Source organism: Salvia miltiorrhiza, chromosome 7 (assembly GCF_028751815.1).
Source record: "Salvia miltiorrhiza cultivar Shanhuang (shh) chromosome 7, IMPLAD_Smil_shh, whole genome shotgun sequence".
Taxonomy (NCBI): domain Eukaryota; kingdom Viridiplantae; phylum Streptophyta; class Magnoliopsida; order Lamiales; family Lamiaceae; genus Salvia; species Salvia miltiorrhiza.
Genome location: NC_080393.1, coordinates 18,183,160 through 18,204,186, shown reverse-complemented (window position 1 = coordinate 18,204,186; position 21,027 = coordinate 18,183,160). Strand labels below are relative to the sequence as shown.

General features: G+C 36.8%; 1 protein-coding gene across 1 annotated transcript; it reads left to right on the top strand.

The window, feature by feature from the left end:
* Nucleotides 1-2,267: 2,267 nt before the first annotated feature.
* Nucleotides 2,268-6,078, top strand: LOC130991182 (zinc finger protein CONSTANS-LIKE 14-like). The gene is made up of 4 exons (XM_057915274.1): nucleotides 2,268-3,543; nucleotides 4,521-4,718; nucleotides 5,363-5,622; nucleotides 5,710-6,078. Exons 1-4 carry the CDS (start codon nucleotides 2,812-2,814, stop codon nucleotides 5,810-5,812), a joined length of 1,293 nt encoding a protein of 430 aa, XP_057771257.1. The 5' UTR covers nucleotides 2,268-2,811; the 3' UTR covers nucleotides 5,813-6,078.
* Nucleotides 6,079-21,027: the final 14,949 nt, after the last annotated feature.

The window sequence follows — 21,027 nt, the reverse complement described above, 5'->3', positions numbered from 1 at the left end:
TTTTCTTTCATTCGCAAATCTGGGTTCCAGAAAGAGGAGTGAGAAGTTCCTTTTGGCCTTGTGGATGTGTACTACTCCCTCCGTCCGCCAAGATTATGGCAATTTGCTTGGGCACGGGATTTAATAAAATTGGTGATGATTTTGATGTAGTGGAGAAAGGGTCCCACCACTTTATGAGATGAGTGGTTGAGATTGAATTTTGAGTGAGTTTTTTTGTAAATAAAGACTGTTAGTAAGGATAAAATATTAAAGAGGATGGTGGGACCATTGCTATAAAAGGAAAGTGACATAATCTTGGCGGACGCTCGATATAGTAATTGTGACATAATTTTGGCGGACGGAGGGAGTATTTGGCAACTCTGGAAGGAACGCAACGACAGGAGATTCGAAGGCAAACAAAGGGATGTGAAGACTATAATTCTCGAGATCAAGACGAAAATGTGGAGTTGGAATAAAATCTTCAATTTGTTTGATGGTGAGATCTCTTTCTCTTCCTGGTGTTCGAAAGACATTTCCTTTATCCTTTTGTAAGTTTGTTTAGTACCTCTGGTGCCAAGTTCGTGAAATTTAATCTTTTTCTGATTAAAAAAAAACATCGATATCAGATATTTGGTACCCAGCGAGTGCTGGACTCAGTATTTGTGAGCAGCGACCGCTGAGTGCCAGCTGGCGCTGGCTTCTTCAGCCGCGTCTGCTGGAACCTAGCGAGCGCTGGAAACTCTCAAGATTTGAATTCTCGTGGTCCGAGCTCGAATTTGTTTATGTGTATTTTTTGAATGAAATCCATGGAAATCAGTCCAATGTTAAAATCCATAGATTTTTAAATACACCCAGATTTTTATAGACTTTTAAAAGTCTTGAACGAATACACCCAGATTTTTATAGACTTTTAAAAGTCTTGAACGAATACACCCAAATTTTCATAGACTTTTAAAAGTCTTGAACGAATACACCGAGATTTTAAAAGTATGCAGAAATCTATTAAAGTCCTAAACGAATACACCCCCCTTAAAGTATTACCGGCTTCAAATTTTTTAAATATAAATGGGGCCCATGTTCTTGAAATTCAAAAAGTAATCAAATATTAATGATTTGGTCAATTGGGCAATTTTTAAGATATTTTCATTTAATCAATTGACCTAGTCGTTCTCCTTAAAACAATATAACTAAAAATATAAATAATAATGTGAGCTAATCGCTCTCTTCAATTAAATAACAAAAAAAAGAGAGAGCTAGTCGACAGCTCAAATTTGAGCTTGTCGAATATTTCAATTTTAAATTTGCTTTCAAGGTAAATTTGAGTTGGTGTCATTCGAGTGTGACATGTGAATTTGTAAATTTACATGATTTTCAGTCAATATCAAATTATTTTTTCCATTGTTTTTGTTGAAAAGGTACGAAATTGTAAAAATATGTAATTTTTTTGTCTTTCAAATACATTTATAAGTGAGACATGAATAATAATTTAGTCAATTTGGACATAAATACAATGTTTTTACAAAATGAACATTTTGTATTACAACTTAAAGTCTAAATAATGTGGACATTTTTAATATAAATCTACACAACTTTATACTACAATATTATTATCATGAACAATAGTGTTAAAAAGACATATATCAAATCGGTTGGGCGAAGTGAAGATATAATTATAAAGGTATATTGTTTTTATAAAATGAACATTTTGTATTACAACTCAAAGTCTAAAGAACATGGATATTTTTAACATGAATCTGCGCAATTTTATACTATAGTATTAGCATTAACAAGTATGTATAACACATATATGAGATTAGCATATGCTAGAAAGGAATAGTCAGATTTTGTACGAATTTGTAATGCTAGAGTGGTAGTCAGTTAATTAAAAGTATCAATTAAATCAAGAATTTAACAATTTCTTCGAAAAAAGAAAAATAAGTGTGAGGTGGCGGTCATGCAACATAATTGGAAGCGGATTTTACTCGTTGATTAAAATGGTAGTGATAAAAAAAGAATGTTTAAAATGATAGGTCGCCTCAAAAAAAAAAAAAAACAATGATAGGTGGTATGGCCGGTGGCAAATCACATTTGATTTCCTCTTGGATGTCGGTAAAAGGAAAAGGAAAAGGAAAAACAAAAAAAGATGCCGCGCCAGCTCAGCAAAAAGGTAAGATATTTTTACAAGTGGTCCACTCCGTACATCCGCCAAACTCCCCAAAACGTAGACCCACCCGCGCACACAAATTACCGTTAATTAATTGCTCAAATACTTATTTCATTTTCAATTCATTATGCGTTAGGGGTTGTGAAAACTTTTTTACATGTCTTTAAAGTTTTTTTTAATTTTTGTCAAAACAGTAATAATCTTTTGTATTATATTACTACTACTTAATTTAGTGTTGTGTTTTATGATGATTTATTTGGAAATTAAAATGTTCCCGTGTAAATGTTAGCATCCCGCATCGCACCATACATACGCCAAGTATATAAAATTTGAAGTAAATAAATAATCTTCAATCTAGCTGAGAAGTTTTATTAGGAGTATGTTATTACTACTATCAATCAAGTCCACAGTGTTGAGTGAATAATTAATTATATATAAATAACTAGAGCTTCTTCATCATCCTCCTCTAGCTGCAAATCTCTGCCCACCAACACTCTCCCCAAGCAAATCAACGTTTTAAATCTACCAATTTCATGAAATACAATTCATATGTCCCTTCATTTTGTTTCCTTGTTTGGAAGGTTTGGTAGAAATCTAATACTCCAAAATCCACTATCTGGTGCTCTTTAATCCATCAATCAGATATTGTAATTCGTGTGATTTCTGCGATGGTTTCGTGTGATTTCTGTGGCGAGCGGCAGGCGATACTCTACTGCCGCGCGGACAGCGCCAAGCTCTGCCTCTCATGTGACCAGCACGTGCACTGCGCCAACGCCCTCTCAAAGAAGCATCTCCGCTCCCAGATCTGCGACAACTGCGCCGCCGAGCCGGCGTCCTTCCGCTGCTCCACCGACGGCCTCGTGCTCTGCCAGGATTGCGATTGGGACGCGCACGGCAGCCGCCTCGTGGCCGCCGCCCACGATCGCTGCCCTATCGACAGTTTCTCGGGCTGTCCGTCGGCGTTCGAGCTCGCGGCGGCCTGGGGTTTGGAGATTGAGGAGAAGAAGCCAGCGTCTTGCGAGTGGGGAGGGTTGCTGGAGGAGCTCATGGTGCCGAATGCGAGTTCGATGATTTATTCCGACTGCGGGGGCGAATTGGTGAAGAAGAAGAAGAATCCGAGCTGCGGGAAGCAGAAGCAGGTGATTTTGAAGCAGCTAATCGAATTGATAGCGGATGGCGGCGGCGGAGATGGGGAGGATGTAGGACCGGGGACACCGAGCGGCGGTGCGTGGCGACAGGAGAGTTTTTGCGGACAGTATGAGGAGCAACCTCAAGAGCAGCAGCAGGAATTGCCGCAGGGCGGAGGGTTTACGTCGTTGCTAATGTTGCAGACGCCGGCCAATCAGAAGGAGGAACGCAACATGTTGTGGAACACCACTGCATGTGATCACAGCGCGCAGGTATTTTCTAGATCTGCTTTCTTCACCTGCATCTCTCATATTCGTTATAAATGTTTTTACTGAAAATGTTTTCTTCGGACAAGTTTACTTTTTCTGTAGAGCATTGTTTTTACTGCAGTTCTGTTATTTCCGGGCATATCTGATAAAACATTTTTGATGGGTTATTCTTTGACTTGTGTACTATTTTGCAATATGTTAACCTATTCCAGTATGCTGGATGCTTGGACTTCAAGAATTCGAATTAAAATGTTGCGAAATTCGTTAGTGCTTGTGGAAGATTATTGAACTTCTATTTTAGGGCTCGTTCCTTACATGTATCAAATATGTATTTCTTGTTTTAGGATTTGGAGGTTCATGTTACTCCACTTGTCATTGTTCACATAATGTTAAAATGAAAGTCGTTCTTGTCTTTGCTTGTAAATTTTCTTAGTCCACAATGTTTGGGCAGAAATAACGCTGGTAGGATATTCCAGGCAAGCATATTCGCCACATGCTGAGTTCAAATGCATTTTCGCATTAACTTAGACCTTTCTTAAAATCTCTTTTCTCTTTGTTTAGTTAATGTCTGTCTTAGTTAATCAGTGACGAGTTTGTTGTACTTCTCTTCCAAGCTTATGCTTTTTGATGCGTGCATGCTGCCTTTTTCTGCTTATGCTTCTTCACCTTCTCCAGTTAAGTGGGCATCTGATAACCAATTTTCAGACTTATGATGATATTTGATGCTGCTAAGTTGCATATTTGGTATGCTGATAAGAACTAGTTTTCGTAGGAAATCTAGTAAGTTCCAACCAATTTATACTTTGAATTGGAGAGGGAGAGGGGTGGGGTTGTTGTTCTGATTACTGCTTTCCAAAATGAAAGACCATTCAGTGCTAATTATCATGTGTGCTCTTAGCAATCATGTTGTTCATTTGCTGCACATGACTGCATCTATTATCTCATGTGCACTGATCATTTTGCTGCATTCGCTTCTGCAGATATGGGACTTCAACCTGGGACAATTGAGGGGCCATGAGGAGTCTAGCCCTGTTGAACTAGAATTTGGAGGAAGTGACGTGTACACTATGAAAAGGTATGGGGAACTACTGAAAGAAGCATCCTTGGCCAAGAGAAGAGGGGTGGATGTCTCTGGAGTGAACTGTTCTATCACCCAGGAAGATATAATCCCCTTTAATGTAAGCATTTTTACTTGGGCAATCTTTCATCTATCTTTGATGTCCATTGCTCATCCATTAATGACTCATAATTGATGCTAATAAGTAGAAATTGCTGTCAGTCCTGTCCATTTATCTTAGTCCAGATTGCTAACTGGTGGTGGCTATTGGCAATTGGGATCGTAGATGTTGAGAACTTAAGACTTTTCACATGTTCTAATTTAATCCTTTAACATTATAATAAGATTAAGTGCTAGTAAATTATTACATTATCCTTGACATTGTAAGGTCATCTGGTTATTAGTTTTATATTAGAACATCTGCAAAGAGTGCAGGTAAAAACTACGCCACAACTGGATGTGACTGCCAAACTAATTTCTTGGAATCTTGAACTTTGATATTCTTGCTAGTGGCCAAAACATGTTCATGGTTGCCCTTTTTCCTGTGACAAACTGATGCTTACCATCTTCTCAACCTTGCAACTGCATGTTCAAAGCAATTTGATGTAGATCAATAAACTCTTACTCTGGTCCATCTTCTTTTTTCTGTGAATGGGAACTGTGAATGAAGTGGTGCAAGATGCAGAAATAAAATCATCTCTGTTCTTATATTCTCTCTGCTTAAGTTTTTTGATCTTAATAGTTCTGTCTAATTGTCAAATGCAGAGTGCCACCAATAACCAGACGCCTAGTCAGGGGCCTGCTACATCAGAGAGCAATAATGCACCTGTAGCAAGGCCATCATCATGTTCAGGTTTAACCAAACCTGAATCCTTAGGTGGTTCAAAAGATATGCAGTTCACGAGTCAGTCTATTCTAATGACGAGTGAAAGTGTGGCAGCTATGTCAAAGAGTGACATGGAGCTTCTGGCAAAGAATAGAGGCAATGCTATGCAACGATACAAGGAGAAGAAGAAAACAAGAAGGTAGCTACTTTCTCTCATTTTCTTTCACCGCAATGGAAATCCCTAGGCATTTTCTTTTCCTGATATTTTCACTACATTCTTGTGTAGATATGACAAGCACATACGATATGAATCAAGAAAAGCACGAGCGGATACCAGGAAGCGAGTGAAGGGCCGATTTGTGAAAGCTCATGAAGCTCCAGCGGGATGAGTAGAGTTCATAGTTGATGACATCTAATTTTGTCTGTATGTAAATAATTGTTGCTTCAGATTATATGTATAATTATCTAACCATCACGCCCCTCTTCGAAACAAGTCGTGTGATTTTAGCTGATTTCGTTTTGTCCTGGTAAACTTTATTGTGCCAAATTAGGGCGATAATAGAGTTAGTGTCGGTCTCAGTGATGGGCATGGATATGAATATGAATATGATGATTCTTGTTTTTGGAACTAACTTAGTTCCAGTTGCACCCCATATATTTTTGCCTAAGCTGCTAACTAATGAGATGAAATGAAATTATATATACATCAGTATATCTCTCCATTTCTTTTATTTGTTATGGTTAAAGCTCTCCTAAAGGAGAAATTGGGCCAGCTTCATAAATGCAGATACAGGAAACCCGTTTCTGCATTTAGTCTGGGACTCGTGTTTGGGTGTGGTTTGGAGGCAAGAATTGAATATGCATAATGGTGAATTTATTTTGAAATGAAATCTGGCAAGTGGTTTGAAACTTGAAAAGTCATCAAGGCATTCAACAAACTAGTATAAATATGTGGAGAAGCTTTTCTTTTCTTTTGGCAGAGGTGGGAGTTGGGAAGCTTGTGACACTTTTGTGTTCATGTGAGTGCTTTTAAAGCATTGAATGACGGTTGATTTTGAGGTGGTGAAATGAGTAATCTGGAGCTGAACAACTTTATAGGAGTGAAGATGAAGAAAGGGTTGAGAAAGCTGTGCAACGGAGAGAGGTCGACCTCGATTGTGGATGCGTGCATGATGGCGGAGAGAGAGAGGCAGCCGACATTGGAGGAGATGATCCTAGGATTGGAGATGGAGGAGAAGGGTAGAAAGAGCAAGATGGAAGCGCACAGAATGTCGTGCGTGAGCAGCTGCGACATCCTGCGCAGCGCCAGAAAGGCGTTGAATCAGTATCCCCGGTTCTCTCTGGACGGGAAGGACGCCATGTACCGGTCCTCCTTCAGGCCGGCGGTGGTGGGAGGGGAGAGCGTGATTTGGTGCAAGCCGGGGGTGGTGGGGAAGCTCATGGGGCTGGACGCCATGCCTATTCCGTTGAACACGTATTATAGGAGGGAGAGGCTCAGCGCCATCATTAGGCGCCAGACCGACACCCGCTGCCGGAGAGGACTCGGATCTTGCTCCAGAGCTGCCTATTGTGTTGTCAAACCCAACACATGGAATTAACTTCCATTTTCTTTACTACTGCTGCTGTTGTGTGGAAACCAACTTTCTATCCTGCTAACTCTAATCGTTTTAAGCTTCTTTACCATCAACAAACTAAATTTTGTATTGTTTTACTTACTTTTTTGTTCTTAGCTAAGATATTAGTCTCTAAATACATGAATTTTGGAGGTTTTTTGAAATTGCTCACTATACATATATTTTTTTTAATAAAAATACATAATTTTTCAATTTTTTATTTTTTATTTATTTTGCACAAGACTTGAAATTGCAGTTGAGTTGGCTTTAAGAAATTCTAACGTCGCCAAATCGCCGATGAGAAAAAATAACACAATATTAGAACACATCAAAATATCGTTATTTATAATTAAATATGAGTTTCAAATTCAATAAGCAATTTCATATATCATTGACGAGCTCGACAATGCTATTAAAAAATGCAACATCCATACAAGAAATATGTTGTTGCGATATGACCTTTCTCAATGAGCTTGACGATGTCCTTGAAATGTATCTCTCAATCCAGTTGATAGTCCTTTTGTTGAACTCAATTGTAAATTCACCTCAACATGCCCCAATTCCACTCAAACGAATGATTTGTGGATTTTGAAATTTATATTTAATTATAAACAATAATGTTTTGGTGTGTTCCAATACCATGTCATTTTTTCAATCGTTGATTTGGCCAAGTTGGAATTTACAACTGCCAATTCAACGTTAATTTTGGGAAAATTTAGAATAGCGTACCAAATTAGAAAAATTGAAAAGTCGTATATATCTGTTAAAAAAAATCATAGACAATTTTAGAAAACCTCCAAAATTCATGTATTCCAAAATATCCATATTTCTTACTTACCTTTAATCTACTAGTTACAAAATACACAAAGTTTTGACAAATTCTGATTTTGCACACTACCTTTGAAATTTGAAATAAAACGCACCAAGTTTTAATTTTTCTAATTCTCCCGTGATTTAATATTCCTCCTAAATAAAATTGCTTTTATAATCTAACACAAGAAACTCAAAACTCATATATATAATGCATTTACCAACTCTGCATGCAATTCAATAATTCAATATGAAAAATAAAGCTTTACCTCACAATTAAACATTAATTCAAGAATTAATTTGTTATTAATTTTCATTTTCTAGTGGGCAATTTGTTTTATTGCAAGGGAGAATTTTATTTTCACATTGAATTGTTGAAATGCAGAGTTCATTAAATGCATTATATGTACGAGCTATGTTATGAGTTTCTTGTGTTATGTTGTAGTATCATAATTTTTTTTAATTTAGCGGGGATATTAAATTAGGGAAAAAATCAGAAAAATTAAAACTCGATATATTTTATTTTAAATTTAAAGGTTGTGTGTGCATTACTGCAATTTTTCCCATGAAATTATTAGTTTTCAAAAAAATTTACTTATAAAATTTCCAATAATTAATATTCTCTCCATTTCAAAAGAGTACACTCACTTTTTTTAGCATGAATTTTAAGAATATTAGTTGATAATTCATCGTGATAAAAAGACTCACATTATTTATAATATTGTGAGTGTAGAATCAAAAATGTGCATACTCTTGTGGAGCGAACGAAAATCCCCATAATTATTGGAAAAATGCGAAATTTGAGATAACCATTATAGATAGTAGAAATTAAAAGATAGTCCCTAACTTAATTTCATTAAATTGTAGCTAATTTTCAAAAATCGAGATAAAAATGCTTAGAGTAAAAATGCTCACAAAGTTGTAATCATATTGGTATGAATTGGAAAAATTCGCATCAGGCGTTTCAACTAGTAGCACTAATAAGTGATACTTCGTACACCTGGTACGATTTGAGACTATTTGTATCAATCGTGGCGCGTAGCAACCTCGTAGAACAGTACAAAGAGTCTCAATTCTACCAGGTATACTAGATGTTGCGCGCCACGATTGATACAAATTCATACTAACTGTACTATATATTTATACTAGTGCGCCCGCCCGTACGATGCACGGCGAGCATCAAAATTAAACGACATGTTTAATTATATAAATATAAATAATAAATATAAGAAAATAAAAAATATGTTTTAAAAATAAAATAAAATGATCTACGTCAATTACTCAAAAAATCCGAATTTGAAAGCATAAATTTTCGACTTTGTATGAAGTCTAATGATAGTTATAGTTATTAAACAATTGATAATGAAAATTAACATTACACATTATTAGAGTATTATACGTCATAATAAATAAATGTTTCCATACACAAATATAATAAAAAATTATTTTTGAAATTATATTATATATATATATATATAACACTAATTATTCACTTCAAAGTTATATTAAAATTAATTCAAAAAGTTATTTTTTAAAAAGAGTTATAAAATGAACCAATACATTTTCATTCACTTCATTACATTCTAAACTATTATAGTTAATGTTGAGTGTAGAATTGATCCCAACAATAGTAAAAAACATAAAAATAAGACAAGTATTTAACGTGGTTCGATCGTAATTATCTACGTCCACGAAGAGAATCCCGAGAGAATTTACTATTTGTGGAGTTTTTACAATTACAATGTTGAGTAATGAATAATGAATGAGAATCCCCTAATTCTACACATGAGAGCTTTATTTATAAGTTACTAAGTGAACCTAGCCCTAAAGCCCATTAAACAGTACAATTGGGCCCTAATCATTGACATAGCTAGAGGAACCAAGGGTCGCGTACGTTGACACGACTGCCAAGGGTGGTGTTGACATAGCTGGAAGCGCCAAGGATGGCGTTGACAAGGCTGCCACGAGTGGTGGTTAACATAGCTGGAGGCGCCAGGGGTGGGCTGCCAAGGTTAATTTGCCAAGAATGGTCTGTCAAGGCTAATTTGTCAAGGGTGGTCTGCCAAAGCTAAGTTGTCACGGCTGATTCTTTGCTCTTATTTATATTTTTCACCCGTCGTGTTTGATCCGAGCAGGTGAACATAATTATGTCCACATCAGTTACTCCCCTCAAGTCCGATGAACAAGTAATTTATTTACGTGTCCACCAGATTTTCTTTCTTGCAAATTGTCTTTTGAGCATTATTAACTTGCAACTCAATAAAGGGACTTCGCATTTTTTATTGGATCTTTTCATAGCCTTGGAGTTGAGCTTTTTACCGCCTTGGAATTGAGCTTTTTACAGCTCCAATATTGTTTCACTGTCCTGATGGTTCATATGCTCTTTGAGCCCCAATGGTACATATGCTTATTGAGCTCTGATGATACTTGCGGTCATTGAGCTCCGATGGTACAAATGCTCATTAAGCCCGAAGGTACTTGTGTTCATTGAGCCTTGATAGTACTTGTGCTCATGGAGCCTCGATTTTTTAATTTTTTGAGGATATATTTGTCTAAAAAGTAAGAAAAATAAATAAAGAAGAGATAATTATGTGTGAAGTACAATGACATTTGGTATAAATAATGAGTTATATAGAAATATTTGTTATGTATTGACCTTTTATTTTAAGAAAATGGCTTATTAAAATGGAATATTCAAATAAAAAATTATAGCCTCTTAAATTGAAATGAAAAGAGTATTTATTTTATGAATGAACCAAAGATCAATATAAATACTCATTTCGTTAATTTTGTATATGCACGAAGGTAACAAAGTTGGGTATTGTGAAATGTACCAATTAGTAAATGAGTTTAAAATTCCAACAGAATTAGGTCTTGTCATTTATTTTCTTGGCCACGAACACAAATGCACATGATTGATGCAGACTCGCAATCTAGTTTGTCAGCGTTTAAATACACAACTCCTTCAATATTTATATACTCCGCTCTGTATCCCTTTATTTGAAATTATTACACTCAATTTTTCAGCTAAATGAAAATTCCAATTTTATACCAAGGTTCTTATCCAAAGTCCAAATAAAGTAACTTTAACTAATTCTTATAAAAAAATAATTATTTTTAGGGTTAAGGTACAAATCCATCCCTGAAGTTATCACCCTTATAGCGTATCACTCCTCATTCTCGACTTTGGTCCAAATACACCCCCAGAGTTCATAATAAGAGTGCATTTAAACCCAGCAAGTTAACGGTCGTTATCTCTCTGTTAACTTTTTTTATTTTTAATTTAAGTTCTGGATTTCACCCCTTAAATTTTTCCGTCCGGCCTTCACCGCCATAAAAAAACTCTTGGCTGCACCTCCGGTCTCAACTCCTCCAGCTTCACCTCCCGTCGTGACCGCCCGACCGGCACCAGTGCCAATGAGCTCACCCCCAGTGCCGACACCGACAACTTCCATCCTCTGTTGTGTCATTGTCGCCGTCTCCCGGGTAAATTAAATTGTGCATTTTGCCGTTGAGGGGTGCACCGGAGTAGAGGGACATGCCGGAGAATTTTCTGTTGTCGGTGGGGAAATCACGGTCGATTGTGCCGGCGCCGACGGTGGTGAGCTACGGCGCGAGGTTGGTCACCAACATCCCGTTGGGGCTATCGTTGCCAGCTGAGAAGAAGATGAAAATCCTCCTCGGAACGGCGCCGTATGTGCCGATGGCAATGGGATCGAGGTAGTAAGGGGAGGAGATCCCCTCTCAGCCGCCGATTGGGATCGAAATCACATCGACGCTACTTAGAAAATTAAAAAAAAAAAAAAAAAAAGAATTTAAGTTAACATGCCCATATACTCCCTCCCCTTTCCCCATTCTCGACCTTGGTTTCAATTCTCCCCCATAGTCCATAAAAATGGTGCATTTAAACCCAACAAGTTAACGGTTGCCGTTAACTTGTTGGGTTTAAATGCACCATTTTTATGGACTCTGGGGTTGTATTTGGGCCAAGGTCAAGAATAGGAAATATACGCTCGCTCTAAGGGTGTCTAGTTTAGGAGTGGATTTATACCTTAACCTCTGATGAAACGATGGTACATCCGTAAATGGTAAGCATAATGTATTAATGTGCACATTAATGGATATGCGATTATCCCCCAAAACTGAAATCTTTCGGATAGAAATGCTATAAAACCTTTTTTCTCAATCTTATCTATTTATTTATTATGTTTTTCTATTTTAATTGTCTCAAAATGGTTTGAGCAGTATCATTTAAAGCAATTGCGCTGTGGAATCTGGAATATACTGGCTTCCCTATTTGGGCTTTTTTATGAAAGAAATTGGGCCGTGTTAAGCATCAACGACACATTACTATTTCTCTTTCAATCAACTAATCATTTTTAATTTCTTCCAAAAAAAGATTAAAAATTTCTTCTAAAAAACTAATCACTCTTTTTTAATCTGGGAAAAATCATGCTAATTTTACAAGGTTTGTTCCATCGTGACAGATCACAATTCAAGATATTATGTCTAAAAAATCACTCAGGTGTCTAGTACAAAGATCAGCTGGTACTATTATCACATAGGAAAATTGCATTATCTAATTAATGCTAGTTCCATAGTATCTCTTATTTTTGTTCATTTCATCATCATTTACAAAAGCAATAGATTCAATATGTTAGGTTCCTTCCTCAAAAAAAAAAGTTAGGTTCCATCATAAAATCCATATCTAAATATATTGTTACTCTTCTGTACACTTCTTGTATCAACTTCAATATATTGACTCGACATAATTTAAGTCACAACTGAAATGATTTTCCACGAATAACATATTACAATTACAATTTACACATATATTGCTATAATTTTCCGATCTAAGTCTAAGCTTTCTTGATTTGACAAGCTTTTGAAGTCTTGGTTGCGAAACAACCGAAATTCCGTAATGATCCAATTGAATCTCTCCACACGGTTTGAAACATATATTAATGGAAACAAAATAATTGAGACACAATCAAGTGGAAGACGAGAAATGAAAGTAGAGGCTTGCAAGGGCGGGAAACAGTTTGAACAAAAGTGGGTTGGATTCAAAGTTGAATCATATTGTATTTGGAAAAGAGATTTTTGACTCAAATCGGACTATGACTTATAATTTCTCTACTTTATATAAATCTATTTATGATATATCTGCCTCGAAGACATATTGCAGTCAAGTACCACTTTTTAGGTTAGTTGGAAAAAGTTGTATATAATGGGCCTTACATCTTTTTTACTTGCATTCATAATCAACTATTCAACTTTATTAAGATGTGTGGGTGTTAAAAAAAAGGGATGTGTGTGTTTGTTGGCTAGAATGGATAAAGTGAAAATGGTGAAAATATTTAAATTAATTAATTAATAAAATTCATGAGCAAATGCATAAAATACATGAACATTTGTATTAACTAAATACGATATGTTACATTTATCTTGTTCATAGATTTCATGAATAATGGAGAACCCTTAATAGCTTTGGTGAAAGCTACTCCGTTTGGGAAGCCAAATTTGGTGCATATTTAACTAGATAATAAAGTCAGATTTTCATTGTATTTAATCTCATGCTCTCTCTCTCTCTCTCTCTCTCTCAAGAAGTAGAAGAAGAGGATAAACTACTTTTGGGTTGTTGAGTGGTTGAATTTAGCTTTATTCATTTTGTATGATTACTCAAAAGCAAAGTGGTCAATATGCATGGATAGTCAAGTCACTTCTTTTAAGAAATATATATCATGATATGTGGCTTCAATCTTAACCCCACTTATTTATTTGCATGCACATGCACATGAATATGCATTTCTACGATATTAATGTACATGTGTTACACACCATCTGATTATGTTGACGAGATGTGTATAGATAGGAAAGTAAAGTGGGCATTAAATCCAAACTTTTTCCTTAAGCAGAAGTTCCCCACTTGTAGGGGGAAAGAGTAATAGAGATTAAATTCGAGACATCTCCCTATTTAACTAAACTTCAAATGTCTCTAACGAGACATTAAGCGTTGCGAACTCCTATTTGTAAACAATGAGATTTAGGATTCAAACTTTATCGCCCTCCCTCCCTCAAATTTAAAAAAAAAAAAAAAAAAGTTCAAATTATTTGGTCTCACGTAATTATAAGATTCTGCTGCTGAATTGGAAGTTTAATATAAAAAGAAGAAATAAAAACCCTTGAATGCACAAGACGCAAGCAAGGAACGAAGACTCTAAAAGAGTCCGAAAAACAAAAACAACAACGCGCAGAAAAGTCTAAACGTTACCGCAAAAACCAACAATCAAAAAGTAAAATCCATATTGGAATGATAATCATCCTTGTTGCGATCATTTTCCATGTCTATTACATCCGACCAACGGATGTTCGGAATATTGGAATGATAATCATCCTTGTTGCGATCATTTTCCATGTCTATTACATCCGACCAACGGATGTTCGGAATATTGTTCATAGTACGCATCGCGTTGCTGCTACTATGATCAACCACGAAGTTGTTCTGCTGAAATCCAATACCCTCCGCATTTCTTAGGCGGTTTTTAACGCTATTAGTCGGAACTGCATGTACAAGCTCCCTTCCTTTTCCCGAGCCTTTTGGACGGCCACGTCCGCGCTTCGGCTCCGAGGGCAATAACATCTCTTGATTAACCTGGTCCTCTAACCGATTTATACGACTAGCAATATCCTCCGGAGTAGGATTGGACTGCTTATCTCCAACAACCTCCTTTTGAATCGAATAATGAACCTGCTCACTCACAAAACCATCTGTCCCAACCTCCGACTGCTGCTCCGCCACTGCATCCTTAAGCGGCAAAGTTTCATTTCGCAAGCTATTGCCCTCCTCTGCAGCAGCTGCCACATTCTTCGCAAGATTCACGACTCCATTCGGCGTCTCCATCTCTATTTCCTCATCCACATCCTCATCGTTGCCATCCAGTTGATGCTCCGAAGTTACCGGGACAAGCACAACTTCCAACGAATCAGGCCCTGACAAAAAACGGTCATCCCTCTCGTTCACCTCCTCATGGGACGTCACAACCTGCTCCATAACATTCGACTGTAAAGCAGCAAACCTATTCTCAATAAGGGTTGCAGCGCATGATGAGACCTTCTGCTGCACCGCATGCTGTTCCTCGACAACCTCTTGTCGTATCAAGTTATTTCCATGTGCTGGTGAAGCCCGCACCTGTTCAGATTGTAGCCCCACCGGAATCGATTCACCCCAAGAAATCCCTGGCTCAGAAACCTCCTGCCATTGTTTCGCCATTGCTTGTTGTTTTCCAGCCTGCTTCATAGTAGCCTCCACTGGCGGATTAGTTTTACGACACTTATCGGGAGAATGCCCCGTAATCTTACATTTGGAACAATAATACGGTAAGTACTCGTAAGTAAACTCAACATGAAAAGAATAGTCACCCCCATCAAAAAGAAGCGTGGTAGGGAGAGATTTGGACATATCTAACTCCACAAGAACACGCGCGAACTGTCCGAAATCTCGAGTAATCGAAGCACCATCAATCTTCAGCGGATGGCCCACGAAACGTGCAATTCCAGCCAGCACCTCCGCATGCCAATATTCGATAGGCAAATAATGTATACGAATCCAAACGTTTGCCAACGACGAGAGTTCTTTAAACGGATCAAAGTTCTTCACCCACTCGCGAAGGCGGAGATGTCCATTAAAAACTTCCCAAATCAACTTGGCTTTAGCTCGTTGTTTATCCGCTGCGTTCTGGAAGACTATGGTATAGTATCCTTTACCCAAAGGAATGAGTTGCCAAGGCGAACTTATATTCCACATGTTATGAAGCTCATTTTTAATCATCAACGCAGGCTTGGGCTTCTCCCCTTTGTTTAACAACAACCTTCCCGTCAAAGCATGATTAAGGTCAGAAATCTGCTTCAAATGAAGCTCTGTAGGCATCTTGAAACAGTAGTGATCACCTTCTTTTGTAGGGCGTAGAGCATGATAATGATGTGCAGCAACATCCGGACGACGCGGCGTCCGATTCGCAGTAATATCGACATATGATTTGACAAGAGTCGTCACAGCCGTCTTCTGTTGGGAGCGGTTATTTGCTGGCACAATATAAGAATTATTCCCTGGAAGATTGGCATTAGGAGCCATGTTTCGACTGCGCTGATCAGCAGACGAGCCATCTACATGAAACTGGTGTGACGCAGGCTGAACAGATCCCGCCAACCCCATAGGCGGGCTAGGGTTCCGGTGCAGCTGAGATGCCTCTGGCAGAAGAGAGCTTGACACAGTAGCAATTCGTCCCGATGGGCTAGGATTTTTCTTGTGTGGCAGGGAAGAATTATGAGTAAAATTGTTGGAGACAACCGGTAGGTTAAGCCCACCCGTTGACATGATTGCAGAAGCGGCGGCGGCGGCAAGAGATTTCCGAGCGAGCAGCGTCTAACAGCTGGTTGCGGCGTGTTGATTCCTCCAACGGCGGAGGCGAGCAGGGGCACGGCTGTCGGCGGAGGCGAGCAGCGGTAGAGTCTCGCTGAAACGGCCTTCCGCCCAGATGGCAGCGGTACGGCGGCTGCTCGGTCGGTCAACGGCCGGTCGTGGGGTCTCGGCTGAAAGCCTCTCTCATCCTTGCCCAGGTGAACCACGGCATGCGGAGGAGGCGGCGCTGAGGCTGCTGCTGACGTGCCGTGGTGTGTACTGCCGGAGGAGCGAGTCGATCAGCGGCTGCGGGAGGAGAAGGCTGCTGCCGACGTGCCGTGGTGTGACCGGAGGAGGAGGGGTGGGGATCCCCTTTTTGGCTCCTCCGTATGGGCGCGGCGGAGATGGCGCAAAGTCACTCACGCCTCCTTAAAGTCACGCACGCATCCCATTTTTCAAAAGATGAACAGTGCAGAGCACTTTCAAAAGATGAACAGTGCAGAGCACTTTCAAAGCGAAAAAGCTATAGATTTGAATATACTTATCCAACTTCTCATAATTATAAGATTCAAGATCTCTAGTTACGGAAGAAAACAAAAATTTATTTGTATGAATTCAATCTCACATGATATTTACGGTTATAATTATTTTATATATTGATTAGAATTTATGAACAAACAAGGAAGAGACCGGAATTTTTTGTTAGGGTTGGGTCGATAAATTTTTTTTCACACAACAAATTAGTTTTAAATTAAATAAAAAAATGATGATAAAAATTAATACAGATCATTTGGCAAGATGCTTCCCTCTAATTAGTTTGTCAGTGTTCGAGTCACTTAAAAGGGTTTAGTGCGTTTGAGTCATTTTGTATTTCTTCCAAAAAAAAATCAAATTACGAATATAAAATTCTTTAAGTTAAAGAATATATACTTTAATATACTTAAACGCTTAGATAATTAAGTTATTAATTTGATCTTAAAATTAAATGCAACTTAAGTTGATATGGAATTGACACTATCTATTGCAGAGTTCCTATAACAATAGGATAAATTAAATTAATAAATTTACGTGAGATCATTCCAGGATGTGTAAGAAAATGGCTAAAAGTTTCCTCAAAAAACAAAGAAAAGAAAATGGCTAAAAGTCGGAGACACTAAAACAATAACCAAAAACAAGTATTAAAAAACAAACAAGTACATCCAAACTCAAAATCATATGAAATTATGAATTTTGTTGCATTCAAGCTTTCATTAATAACTAGACACAGAAAATTAATAAACTATAAGGAAATAGTGACGATTTTTTTTTTGAAAAAACTGAGATAATTTATTTATCAGTAGGAAAAGTAACGATCGGTTCTCTTGATTATCCACATTGGCCAAATCTAGCTATAGAAGGAATTTCTTCTATTCGTTCCCTCTTTTTTTCTTTTTTCTTTTTTCTTTTTTCTTTTTTTTTCCCTCTCTCTCTCTCTCTCTTCACCCATCAAAATTTTCACTATTTTAATCTCGATTTTTTATATAATTTAATTCTTTTAAAACATCGTCAAATTTGATTTATGAAAAAATATTTAATAAGCACCTTAAATTAAAATTCATGACAAAATATTTAATATGGTATAAAAATAATCAAAAATGAATTAAAAACGAATAAGTTGAAACTTTTAAATATTTTATTTACTCAGTGTGTATGAAAATATTTATGTTTTTGTATGAAAATATTTATTTATTATGACATGTAATACTATATAATAATATGTGTAATGATAATTTTCATCATCAAATGATTTAAAATTATTTAATAACTATAATTATTATTACACTTTGTATAGAGTTGAAATTTTATATTTTTAAATTCAGAATTTTATTGAGTAATTGACTTGGATTATTTTATTTAAAATATATTTTATATTTATTTATATTTTAAATTTATTTAATATTTATATTTATTTATTTAAATATGTCATTTAATTTTAATGTTTGCCGTGCATCGCACGGATAAACATACCAGTTAATAGTAAATCATAAAAAAAATTCTTTTATCACAAACCTATAAGGGTGAGGGACCAACTCAATAAGATATATACATATATAATCACAAAATCTTGACAATGACCCCAACTAACAATAGTAAAAGTAATAATTAATTAGATTAAGTTAAATTATTTTATGAATTATACATTACCACATTCATTGGGTACATAAACTTTTCTTGCTTTCCTTCTTCTCCAAATGAATCAGATAGAATTTGGACTAAGAAGGTTCCCCTACAGCCCCTACTCATGATGACCATCCAGTTATTCAAAAGAGTAATGCTAAACAGTCACATTGTGACCACCCACAATTTATCTAAATAAAAAAATAATTTAATTTATTTAACTTATTTGTTAAAATATAAATAAGATTTAGTTATTTTATCATATTCTCTACATTGTAATTATTTTTTTGTAACTTTTTGGTAATTTTTTTATTTTTATTAAAAATAAATTTAAAAAAAATGCAAAAAAAATAAATAAGTACAACGTAGAGAATATAGTAAAATAACTAAATCCTATTTTTATTTTAAAAAATAAATTAAATAAATCAAGATTTTCCTTATCATACTAGTGTGTGGGTGACCACAATGTAGCTGCATATATTTATTATATTCAAAACTAGGTTCTAAACTAAACAAAATTCGACAATAAAGTCAATCCATTGTCCCAATTCAAACATCTAATTCCAGGCAAAAGATAATAATAATAATAATAATAATAATAATAATAATAATAATAATAATAATAATAATAATAATAATAATAATAATAAATGATGAAAGTAAATGCATTTGAGCTAGACTTTATGCAATTCAACCTACTATTGCAGCCAAATTCTAATGGGGCTATAATGGTTGGCTGCACCATCTGTCTGTATCCCACTGTATTCAAAGGCCGTGTCTTATCACATCTACCTGATCGTGTTGCTAAGGAATTTGCTATATCATTTTATTTGTGAATAAATAACATTTTCTATTTTTAAGAAATATAGTACATTTGATAAAGAGCAAACATGTTTCTTAAAATAAAGAAAAATTGATTGAGACCAACCTTCATTAGTCAAGTATGTGCCCGACAACCACAGACTCCTACATAATTAAATTTTCAAGATTTTGCACCTTAAATTAAGTATGCACTTAACCATGTTAGCCATAATTTTTTAATGGAATTATAGTACAGAAATCTGAAGTAATCAAAGACAAATCTCCTCGAAACCAACTATTGTTTTCTTGTTTTGCTCCTATACCTAAATTTTCGAGGACTTCATCTCAACTCATATTTAATCATTTGGGTTTAATTCATCATTTATTTTACTTATAAACTATGTAGCCGGTGGATAAAGTAGGGTGATAGTTAATTTTTGTGTTAATAATGTTTTATGTTTTGAGTTTTCAGTGTTTTTTATAAAATATTTTGATTTTTTATTTTTTCTTAAAAATATTTGAACTTTAAATATTTTTTATAAAATATTCTGTTATATAAAATTAGGGGTTAAGGTGCAGATATGCCCCTCAAGTGAAGGCCCTTAGAGCATTTCAGTCCTCTTACTAACTGTGTGTGCAGATTGGCCCTCGAACTCAAAAAAATGGTGCAGATCGCCCCTTCTGACTTAACACCGTTATGGGCCGTTAGTCAGAGGGGGCGATCTGCACCATTTTTTTGGAGTTCAGGGGCTAATCTGCACATTTTTCCTTTTTGGAGTTTGGGGGCTAATCTGCACACCGTTCATTAAAAAAATCACATCTCATCTTCTCCGACCAACTTTTCCGGCGTCAATCGCCGTCAGACGAGGAAAATCACGAAATCAAGTTCCCAAGCCCCAAATCGGGAATTCCAAATCGGCGTCATTGCTCCCGAAAATCACATAATCGAAATGGAAACTCGAATTCTCCCTCGAACGTCACCGCCCCCCAATTGCAGAATCACCCCCAACAAATCGAACTTCGTCTCGCCGTAGGCGGTGATCGTGACCCCAATCGAGATCGAGATCATGTTGGCCATGGTCTCTGATTTGAAGGCATCATTCTTCAACAGCACGCCGATAGTGTAGATGGCGACGGGCATCGTCGGCCTTTATCACCGGATTTCGCCGGATTTGAGAGAAAGAGACGACTCCTTATCGAGAAAAGCTAGGCGACTCCTCATCGAGAGAAGCCAGGAGGCGGGTTCACCGGATATTGCGGCGGCGATTTCCGACGGAATAGGAGAATTAGGGCTCGTCCTTGACGCTAAGCGTGTGCAGTCGAGCGAGCTCCGAGGTTTAGGGCCCAAGAGAGAAAGAAAGGGGCGGCACCCTCCGCCGGCCTCGCCGGAGCTTGAATCAGCGACAACGACGATCAAATTTTGAGCGAGAGAGATGAATTAATTAAAAAGTTAAAAGGTGCAGATTAGCCCCTAAACTCCGAAAAAACGGTGCAGATCGCCCCCTTGACTAACGGCCCATAACGGTGTTAAGTCAGAGGGGTCGATCTGCACCGTTTTTTTGAGTTCGGGGGCCAATTTGCACACACAGTTAGTAAGGGGACTGAAACGCTCTAAGGGCCTCCACTTGAGGGGCCTATCTGCACCTTAACCCTAATATTAGGTAGTAGAAAAATAACTTTTCTCAAATTGATTGCAACCAAGTTATGACTCCTACACTATCAAGTTGATAATTCAAGACTTCACCGACAAAAAGAGTTATTTTCATCATCGAATTTTGTATAGTGAGATATTTTATAAAAAATATTGAAAGTTTGGAGTTTTTAA